This window comes from Aspergillus chevalieri, chromosome 1 (genome assembly GCF_016861735.1).
Source record: "Aspergillus chevalieri M1 DNA, chromosome 1, nearly complete sequence".
Lineage (NCBI taxonomy): Eukaryota > Fungi > Ascomycota > Eurotiomycetes > Eurotiales > Aspergillaceae > Aspergillus > Aspergillus chevalieri.
The window spans coordinates 4,432,580-4,443,456 of NC_057362.1; the positions used below are offsets into that span (position 1 = coordinate 4,432,580).

General features: G+C 50.1%; 3 protein-coding genes across 3 annotated transcripts; 2 read left to right on the plus strand and 1 right to left on the minus strand.

Annotated features, from left to right (window-relative positions):
* Positions 1-93: 93 nt before the first annotated feature.
* ACHE_11523S (uncharacterized protein) lies at positions 94-387 on the plus strand (the record flags this gene model as incomplete). The annotated part of the gene is made up of 1 exon (XM_043276101.1): positions 94-387. The coding sequence occupies one exon, from the start codon at positions 94-96 to the stop codon at positions 385-387; it is 294 nt and encodes a 97-aa protein (XP_043132642.1).
* Positions 388-515: 128 nt separating this feature from the next.
* Positions 516-2,521, minus strand: ACHE_11522A (Zn(II)2Cys6 transcription factor; the record flags this gene model as incomplete). The annotated part of the gene is made up of 3 exons (XM_043276102.1): positions 516-1,496; positions 1,548-1,952; positions 2,006-2,521. The coding sequence occupies 3 exons, from the start codon at positions 2,519-2,521 to the stop codon at positions 516-518; spliced, it is 1,902 nt and encodes a 633-aa protein (XP_043132643.1).
* A 1,859-nt stretch (positions 2,522-4,380) lies between these two features.
* ACHE_11524S (protoglobin family protein) lies at positions 4,381-5,325 on the plus strand (the record flags this gene model as incomplete). Its single annotated transcript, XM_043276103.1, has 3 exons — positions 4,381-4,495; positions 4,546-4,816; positions 4,875-5,325. The coding sequence occupies 3 exons, from the start codon at positions 4,381-4,383 to the stop codon at positions 5,323-5,325; spliced, it is 837 nt and encodes a 278-aa protein (XP_043132644.1).
* Between the last annotated feature and the right edge of the window lie 5,552 nt (positions 5,326-10,877).

The window sequence follows — 10,877 nt, forward strand, 5'->3', positions numbered from 1 at the left end:
CGCACTTCGCAGCGACCCGTCCCACGCTGCTAAACTGGATGATCCGGCATGCCTTCGCGCGGCCCTAGGATGACCTAATCAAAGCGGCAGCGGATGCTCTGTGCTACTCCCTCGCTCGTCTCCGTTCTCTTTAAAGAAGCAGCATCCGGAAGCGTGATTAGCACTGCTTTCGCGCATATCGCCGTGTCCTATGAGGATCTGGCAGAGGGGTTTGTGCAGTTGGCTCCTGGGTTGAAGTTTGCGGACAATGCCGTTGGCATTGGATTGTCGAGTCAGAGGGCGGAGAGGCCGATGTTTGTGTTGGGGAAGGTTTTGAGGGGGTTGTTGTTTCAGTCTGTGCCGTGGTATTGGAAGGCCGAGTATGCTGTTTTGGGCAGGAGCCACTGATTTCTGCTCCTCCGTTATGCATTGCAAGGGAAAATGTACTACAGGATCTGGGTCAAGCGTGTAAGTAAGTCACATCCATAGATAGGTAAATATTAACGAGAGCAAGGGCATACCTCTTCTCATCAAACTCACGAATTAGGCGACACATCTTGGCCCTCACCAAACGAGCCCCTCAAAGAATTCATAGTCGGCACATTCCACCCAAACGCCATCAACCTCTCCACAGACCCCTGCAACATCGCCCGATGCACATCCGCCAACATATCCTCAAACGAGACCAAAAACCGCTCAATCAGTGCCTGGCAGTTCTGCCTTAACAGCACATCCTCACACGCATCCGCCTCGTCAATCGCAACAACAAGCACATGCCAGGGGACGAATAGTCGAATAAACCACCGGAACGGCTCGCTGCGCTCGTCGTGTCGGAATTGATCGAGCGCTTGCAGGAATTTGACCGTTAGGAGGAGCAGGCCTGAGCCGCGCGGTATTGCTACTGGTGGAGAGTCTGGATTTCTATTGCCGCTGCGTATTGGGCGGAAGGAGAGCAGTTGGAGGAAGGCGTGGACGATGTTAACTAGTTTTCGCAGGCACCAGTCGAGATTTGTTGTGATGAGCTCTGATTGGGGGTCTGGGAGGAGGGCGAGGGATTTTTGTCGGAAGGTTGTTGCTACGTGTTGGCGGGATTTGGTGTCGAAGTTGGTTGGCGTGGCCACCTCGGAGGCGTTTAGTTCTGATACGTCAAGAGCTCGGAAGGCACATTGGGCTTCTGCCATGATGGCGAGGAACCTTGTGTCTGTGTGCAGGAACTGAGTGGCGGCATCGTCAGGTTGCGTTATGGAGAAAGGAGAGTCGGGATCGCCTGTGCTGGGCGATGATATCTCGGACATGGAGCAGTTCGATCGCAGCATTGGCTCGGAACCTCGGTCAAAAGCAGCTTGGATGTCTAGGATGCCAATGACATGCCACAGGCGATGGCGCATCTCGCGCTCCAACGGTTTCACCGGGAATGGGGGTTCCGACTCGTGGAGGGAAAGAGACTGGGCAATGCGTAGCGCGAGACTTAGCATCGTCCAGGCTCGTCGACCCTGATCATGAGCGCGGATAGCTAACTACAAGCCCGTGAGACACTGATTCATACAGCAAAACCAAGGAAATCATACCAAAAACAGCACAAACGCCTGCAAAGTCGTTAAATCATCCGTGCTAATATAATCCGCCTTTTCCAGTGCAGACTGCGTGGTTTTCTGATATCTCGCAAGGAGGGATTGTCTTCCCACCTCGAACATCTGGAAGCACTGTTCATCGCTGATACTGCTGATAGCGAGGTAGCGCACAGCCCAAGCCAGTGCTGCAGGTGCCGGGTGGTCGACATTATAATCAAGATATGGCTTTCTGCTAATGAGATAGTCGCCAAGAGATGCGCAGTGAAAGATAGGGAGGAAGGAGTCCACTCGCTCCATATATATCGACATGAGTTGTCTACGGTGGTGCAGCTCTTTGTCCCAGTCCTCTGGCTCGGGAATGGGAGAGATCCCGCTCAACCAAGAATCCACATGATTGTCCGTCTGCGAGAGGTTAGCGGAGATGTATGGAGTATTATTGGGTCAAGGCAACTCACCTGCTGGCTATTCTCATTGAGAAGGCGATTCTCGGCAAGCCCGATGCCAACATCCCATAGCGAAAACCCCGGAAGAACCGACATGCCTCCATCCTCAGCCGAACCATAAGACGCCTGCCCGCTATGCACCAAGCCTTGAACGGTATGCTCCAGCATCGACACACGTTCTTTTAGATCGTCGGCACCATTGCCATTCCCATTCACATCGCTCTGTCCATGGTTTACATTCGCACTGGCACTGGCTTCGGCATTGGAATTTGCAGCAGCAATATTCTTCTTCTTCCTTCCCCCTGACCGACCTCGCGGGAGACGCGCACGCTCGACAGGAACACAAATCGTACCTGCATTCCGACAGGCCGTGCAGGGACGCAGCTTATCGCATTTAATCTTGCGTCGCTTGCACATTTCACAGGTCAATTGGGCCTTGGGGCCCAGTGGACCTTGCGCCGCCGCGGGGGGAGGAGCATCCATGTTCGCTTCTGGGGGCCGGGATGCGCTCTGCGAAACAAATTGCATTCCTGCTTATACAATAGGATATCCGAACTGGGTCACAATGTTATTCTTGACGTAGTGGTATTGGTATTATTGGATATTATGGCCAGACAAGACAGACAGGCAAAGGCTGATGCATTCGCACTGCGCATTCAGTCACTGGGTGCGCGCGTTGTTGCGGTGCATCTTGTCTCCTGCTTTCTCCTCACTTGAAGCAATGAAAGAACAAAGAGATGTGGCGCTCGTGTTCGGGTTTTGAGAAACTCCAAAGGCCGAGCCATTCAGCGCGCAGAATGGCTTTTTTTTTTCGGCCATTGACGCCACAGCGCTAGTTACTTAATTTGATCATGGCAGGTTTTTGGATTGTTGGTACATTAGGGATCGCGATGTGCATTTTCGATCGAGATCACGGCCATTCTAATTGATAGATATCGATCGATTCTGCACCATACAAACACTCGATATGCGACACGACTAACCGAAGAAATCTCCGCACTAAGTTCTGGAGCACCATGGCCCGACGTTCTCGAACAACCCAAGATGTCTCTACAAGCACCCAGGTTATGAACAATGGAGATGAAACAGAATCGCAAGCGAAGGGGAATATGTGGAGATACCAACGGCTGTCATTTTCTCACTCCCTGAAGACGATGTGTGGTTGACATGTGTCGCATAAATTATTCATCCAAAGGTTATGTACTCCGTACCGAGGAGGACGGATCGGAAACATCATCCAGTGCCTCGAGAACCAAAAAGGATATGCCCGGGAATGTCTTTCCCTGCCCCATTATCGTGCAGTTTGAAGGATTCGACAGAACCGGTTTTTTCAAAGTTTTTCACGATCAGGCCATATGAATGCATATTGCTACGGTTGGTATGTGTTCTCGTGAGCCGTCTCCACAATCATTCCACCGGATTACTATCTCCACAGGATGAACTATTGTTTCTTGCTGTCGCGGGAGATATGGATCTGGCACGAAGTACGGAGTACTGAATCCGTAATAATATACTGGCGACAGACGTTAAGGCGTCATTTCCTATATAATTCGGTCAATATATGATCGACGATGGACGCCCAGTATCCCCCCTAAAGAGTCCCGGCCAAGTCACGGCAATTAATAAACATAAAAATGGCAGCGGCTTAACGTCCAACGGACGTTTCAAGGACGCACCCGAGACCGCCCCATGTCCCTGACTTTTTATTATCGCTAGACACGGAGCGTAACTATCAATGCACGAGAGAGCCCACTAGTTTCCCTCATAAATCGTACATAGTGCTCCGTACGGAGAATATGCAGTTTTCGACTCGGGAGCTACTCCGTCCAGTACTAACTAGTAGTTATCGACTGCGCCATCATAAATCGATCGGTTCCAGTTCGGCCGAGTCTAGCCATTCGGAACCCGTCCATCGCTAATACAAACCGTATACTGTACTACTCCGTATGTATGTGGACCGATCGCTCCAATCCGATTCGAACGAAAATAGATGGACATGCCATCCCTGTCATTTTAGGTGTTATCGGCGGCCTGGGTTGCTTTTCTTTTTCGTCCGGTGACCACGGTACTATGTGTTTCAAATTCGGTGATGGAGATGCTCGTCCTCAGCGAGTCAGACCACCTTCAGATCGGAGCCGGGTCGGGCGAGATGTGATTGAGGGTGACGATGATGCTGACGATGACGGTGGCCTTGCGGTTTTGTGGACTGGGTGTTCCCGTCTTGGATGCCATATATAAAGGTTGTTGGTTCGCTGTATTTCGGATTCCTATTCCAGACCCTGTCGACCACGAGTCAAAGGAAGAAGACCCTGAAAACCCCGGTGGTTCGCGAGAAAAAAAAAAAAAAAGGCCTTGTTTAGATCATTGTTTTGATTTGTGTTTGCGCCATGAACCCTCTTTTTGATTCGGACCGGCCTATCAAGCATGTCAGCCGGAAGGCCATCTATACTCGACTGGAAGCTCGAATTGATTATCTGAAAAGCTTTCTCGACTTCAACACTGGTATGTTTTCTCTTTGACAGGGTTCACGGCTCAATCCTAATAACATCTAGATGACATCGAGGCCCTCGAATCCGGAAACAAATACATCAAAGCACTAATCCCTGCTGTCGTCAACATGGTCTATAAAAAACTCCTCGAGCATGACATTACCGCACGAGTCTTCATGACATACGACACTTCGAACGAAAAACCCATCGAAGACTTCTTCAACGAGGAGAGCCCGCAGATCAAACGGCGCAAGATGTTCCTCCGCTGGTACTTGATCAAGATCTGCTCGGACCCGACACAGATGGAATTCTGGCGGTATCTGAATAAAGTTGGGTGAGTATCACAATATGCCTGCTTTGTGCAACCATGGCTGACCCTGGCGCTTGACTAGAATGATGCACTGCGGTCAAGAACGGTTATACAAGCTCAACGTCGAATACATCCACATCGGCGCCTGCCTCGGCTACATCCAAGATATCTTCACCGAAGCCCTCATATCGCATCCCCGTCTCTCCCTCCAACGCAAAACCGCTCTCCTCCGCGCAATCAACAAGATTATCTGGATCCAGAACGACCTCTTTGCCAAATGGCGCGTCCGCGACGGCGAGGAATTCGCGGACGAAATGTCCGAGGTTATCCTCGACGACAAAGAAGGGTACCTCGGCGATAAGAAGATTCTCGGGGAAGGGAGTACATCAGGTAGCTCGATTGATGACGACCGGTCGAGTTTAAAGAGTAGTATTGCTCCGTCTGCGCATTCGATAGCGCCGTCCCCTGTGTGTCCGTTTACGGGCGCATCAAAGGGGGATACGGGTACGGAGACGAAGATATGGGCGGAGTAGATGGTTTTTTTTTGAAAGTAAAGCATGGCGTCGGGTGTTTTTCTTTTAGCGTTATTGTTCTGGTCGTGATTGTAGAAGCATAATACTCAACCTGTACAGTATCTGAACCGATTACCCCAAATGGAAAGATGCATTAAAAGTCGTATAGCATAACCAATGAGAATTTGCATAATACACAGGTGGGGGTACACGAGCCACTTTTATTCGTATTGGTGGAAGCATCAGGATCAATGCATTATCCCTGACCTTATTTTCTGTGTTCAAGAGACATTTATATGCCCTTAACAAGGGAAACATTCCAAAACAGTGTTCAGAGTAATTAGACTGAATGAGGTGAATGGCCAGCCACCAGGTATTATTTGTTAGTTCTGACAACCGAGTTCCGAACGGAAGGACTAGCGCAACGCTCGGCTGCTGTCAACTTTATTTGCCGTGGGGAATGCATAGTACTTATACGGAGTACAGTGCATCCTGAGTGCATACAGCAACCACAGTAATACGAGCTACTACTTAGTAGCGATTAGTTCACCTGTAAGCAAACACAATGGTTATCACTTTTATTGAGTGTTGAGAGCCATTAGTGTGGGAGTAATTATTATTATTATTTAATCAAGTTTATTGTCCATACCGAGCCCTAGAGCTATGATAGACCATGATTCGTGGACTCGAGGTCAGTGGCTATTCTACAGTCTCTTGTCCCCATAGGTTCCTGAGGCGTTAGCCCCCTTCTAACATCTTTCCAATCCTTCTCCTCGCCCCAGACCGCCTGTATGCGCAGGGCTTTTGAGCACAGTGCTCTCCTTGTGTTTTGGAGCAAGATGGGTGTGGCCTAGGCTGACTCTCAGCCTTGGGCTACCCTCCCTGCTACCCCTCTCCTGTTCTAACTGCTTCCTCCAATGCTTCCAGTCCCCATTCGTCATCTCTTTGGGCCCTTTCTGCCGTCTGCCGTAGGTGCGCCCGGGGTAGAGCTATGCTGGTGCTGGCTAGGAATCGCAGCAGCGCTCTGGTAGCTCTAGGCTCACCTAAAAGTCGTCCTTGTGGATATTCTTCTGCAGTGGTGGGTCTCAAGACTCCGTCAGTCTCTAGGTCCTTGTAGAGCCTGTTTCGTTGGTGTCGCCATTCCCGACACTCAAAGAGAAGATGGTGTATTGTCTCCCTTGATATACCGCATCCTTCACAGGTTGCATCCTCCCGGACCTGGATCCGATGTAGGTATGTTCCTATAGCGGCATGTCCTGACTTCAGTTGAAAATAACGGCTTGCTAGGTGTTTGGGAGCTATTGCAGCTGCCGGGTCGAGCCGCCAGTTCCTCTGTGGCCTGTATGTTCGTTGACCTTGTTGGGATCGCTGTCCAAGTTCTTTGTTGAGCCATCTCTGCCTTTGTGCTATAATGGCTTCTGTTTGGGCTCTACAGGTGAAGGCCAGGGATATTTCTCTTGGGCCTCTTCCTGGTGGCTTACTGGCTGCCTGTTTTGCTGCCTGGTCAGCTCTCTCATTCCCTTCTATTCCTGCATGTCCCGGCACCCATTGGATAGTGGTTTGGCAACCTCGGGCATGTAGTCTCTTGGCTATAGCATGTGCTTGGATCACTAATGCTTGGCCTGGACCTGGCTGGGTGTGTCGCATCCTTGCAATGGCAGCTTGGGAGTCCAACAGGATAGTGACTGGTCTTTGATCCCCCACTTTCTCTGCTAACTGGAGTGCTCGCACAACGCCCAGAAGCTCTGCATCAAAGACCTCATATCCCTTGCCTAATGGGAACCCCCGGGTCCTCCATGTTCCTCCTGGCTCTTGCCAAGCAATCCCTGCCCCGCTTTTGCCATTCTCTAATCTTGATCCATCTGACCAGATTGCTAGCTCTGGAGGGAGAGATTGCGCCGCTGCTAGGGCCTCTGGACCTGGTAGCATCTCTATTTGGCCTGGAAACTGGCTACTGGTTGTCTGTGTTGTGCTCTCAAAGCCCCCAGATGGGTCCACTGGTAGAATATTGGCTAGTTGTCGAGCAAGGTGTTGTCCCAGGGACCATGGGCCTTGGTTGTTTCTCTCAGCCCATTGTCGGTTCCCTGGGGTCTGTTCCCCAGGTTGGGTGTGCTGATCCCCTTCCCGGAAGCTCACTGGGAGGATCTCCTTAGCTGGGTGGTTCTCCGGTAAGCTGAGCAGCCGGGTAGTGTATTTCAATTGTCGAGCCTCCAACAGGGCCTCTGCTGGTGCCAGGCCCGCTTCATGAACTAGTGGCCCTACAGGAGTGGATTTCAACATGCCGGTAATTGCACGGGCCTGTCGATTGATCATGAGCTGTATACCCACTAGCCGATCCTTCTGGCCCTGCCACCAGAGCTCTGCTCCATACAGAGCTACTGATTGCACTGCTGCTACTTGAACCTGACGAGCTAGCCCTGGGGCCAGTCCATGACTCTGGCATAGGCGTTGTACTCTGTTTTCTGCAGCCCGTGCCTTGCGCATACAGGTCTGATAGTGGGCTTTGAGATTCAGCCCAGAATCAAGCCAGACACCAAGCCATCGCGTTGCCTCTAAGTTGAAGGGCACACAGTGGCCATCTACCTCCACTTGTGCTCGTTGAATCTGATCTTTCAGTTCCCGGCCCCGTTTGCGAGTAAGTAGGACTGCTTCTGTTTTCCCCGCATCAAACTGGACCACATTACCATGCCCCCACTCAATGGCCACCTTGGCAGCTTCTTGCAGCTTCTTGCAGACCTCTCTAACTGAATATCCTGGAGCGAGCAGGCCTATGTCGTCTGCAAATGAGAGACACTGGATACCATTCACTCTCCTCTCAATTGCATCAAATACACCGCTGAGGTAGATAATGAAGAGAATTGGTGACACTGGCGAGCCCTGTGGCACCCCTGAGTTAATTGGGTGTGCTGGGCACTGTGTGTTGTCAATCTGTAGTTGCACCCATCTGTCGGTCAAGAAGGACTGTACCCATCGGATCAGATCCCCATCTAGGTTGAATTCAATCAGTCGGGCTATCAGTCGGCTTGGGTTCACATGGTCGAATGCTCCCTTCACATCAAGGAATAGTGCTCCCATAAGTTGTTGGAGTTTCCAGGCTTCATGGGTGTTCTGTATTAGACATGCCACTGCGTCAATTGCACTCCGTTGCTTGCGACTTCCCATCTGTCCTAGGTGTAGTACTCCCATAGTCTCACAGTGGTGGGCAATAGCATCTGCCGCTATCTTTTCAACCACCTTCCCTAGGCAGTTTAGTAAGCTAATCACCCGGTAGGCCTTCACAGCTGTGTAGTCTGGTTTATTAGGTTTCCTTAACAGAATACCCTTCGCTACCTTCCATACTGGTGGATGTAGACCCAACCGGAAACATTGTCGGGCCAGAGCAACAATTCTAGGGCTGTCCCATTCCCACAAAAGCCGGAGGGCTCGAAAATTCAAACGATCGATTCCTGGAGCCTTCTGTACTGCCTGGTGAAACAGAGCATGTCTCACTATTTCTTCATCCACCTGACTATGCCAGGACCCTTGGGAGATCTCAACTTCCTGGCTATCTCCTGGTACCTGGGGGAAGGCTGTTTCCCGAATTAGGGCCTCCTTTTCCTCAAGGGAGCTGGCTAGCTGCCCCTGGGGTCCATGCAGGGTTGGCGTAGTTGTAGCTGTTCTGGGCTTTGTGTATTTCAGAGCTTGCCAGCATCTCACAGTGTCCACAAAGCCAGGGTGGGTAGTTGTCCCTTCTGTTACAGAACTCACTGTATCAGCCTCACGTGATGATACAGAGTTAAGACAGGCTCATTGGATAACAGCTCATGGAGAATATGCAAGAAGGAACAGGGATCAAATTGATATTCGGCGTGTTGGCACCTGATGATCACGTGTTTCACGTGATATGCAAGGAGTTGTTGGAATCACAGCTTAGTCAGGGTCGAAAGTACGTATCAAGCGTATATGGTTGAGGTCTCTGATTCTCTAGCTGTGATCTATCTATAACACTATATAAGGCGAATATCCATCTAGTAGACCTAATTAAGCGATCTTGTGAGCCCTAGTAGTGAATAGAACAGCTAACTGGGTAAAAGAATGAATGATCAGCCTGTTCAGATGATACATAAATCAGGCATCAGCCAGGCATCAGTTGGTATTGTTCGGTAAGGAACCTCTATATTCCGACACACCCCCCAGGCTGGCTGCTAAGCCAGTCTGTTTTTAGACGAATTCCGTAAGCCCAAGCAATCGAATGAAGTTGTGGAATCGCTGGCCAGTCATGATCTTCGTCAGGCCATCAGCAGGCATGCGAGTGGTCGGAATCCAATCAATGAGGACGCGTTTTGACTGGGTTTCTTGACGAAGCCAATGTTGATGAATATCAACATGGCGTAGCTTTGTCTGAATGACTGGATCATCTTTGCAAAGAATTCGAATGGTTTGCATGTTGTCGCATTTGATAGATAGCTGATGCTCAGGATCGAATCCAATGGCATTGAATAAGCGCTTCCACCATTGCAGGGTCTTGCCGGCTTCTGAAATAGCAAGGAGTTCAGCTTCTGTGGATGATGTGGTAATTGTTTTTTGCTTGGATGCTCTCCAATCAATCGGGCCCCCATATAGGGTAGCTAGATAGCCTTCAGAACTATGGCGGTCTGAATGATCGCCAAAAGCAGCGTCGCTTGAGGTAACAAAGCATTCAGATGGCTCAGTGGCATCTCTATTTGCAGTAGCTGAATATCTGAGTCCCACTTTCTGTGTGTAATTGAGATAGGCTAGGACTTGATTAGCGGCATCAAAGTGCTCTGGTCCGGGGTTTGTCATGAATGTAGCCAGATGCGATGCGATCTTTGCAACATCAGGGCGAGTAGCTATTGCAGCATAGTTGATTGATCCAATCTTTTGCTGGTAATGATGTATATCTTTCAGAGAAGCAGTGCCATCATAAGTTGTGAGCACTTTGACAGCAGGCGTTGAGGCGTGTTTATCTTCCATATGGAAGCGACTGACAATTTTCTTTATATAGTCGGTGCTGCTTAGATGAACCACTTGATTGACCCGGTCGCGGATAATCCTAACACCTAAGAAGACATCGCCTTCTCCTTCATAGCGGAGTTCATATCGTGCCTGCAAGGCAGAGGCGATCCGCTCTGCTTCCTGAGTCTTGTCTGGATGGTAGACAAACAGTAGATCGTCAACATAGACCAATAAAATAACTCCATTTCCTGTAAACAAGCATGGTTCTTCATTGACTGGTTCTAGTCCGATCTGGCGTAAGGTTTGGGTCAATTCATTTTGCCATAATCGTGGAGATCGACGGAGTCCGTATAGAGCTCGGAGCAATCGTAAAGCATAGCCAGGTTGTGATCTACCAGGTGGCATCTCCACATAAACCACCTCGTCCAATAGGCTATTAACAAAGGCATTGATGGCGTCAAACTGCTTCATATCCAGGCCAAATGCGGCAGTGAGTGCCATCAAGGTTCGGAAGCATCGGGCGGCTAGGGTAGCAGCCCTAGTCTCGGCATGTGTAAGCACTTGCTTGTTCCCTTGCACGCACAATCGTGCTTTGACTTTCTTAAGGAACCCCTCAT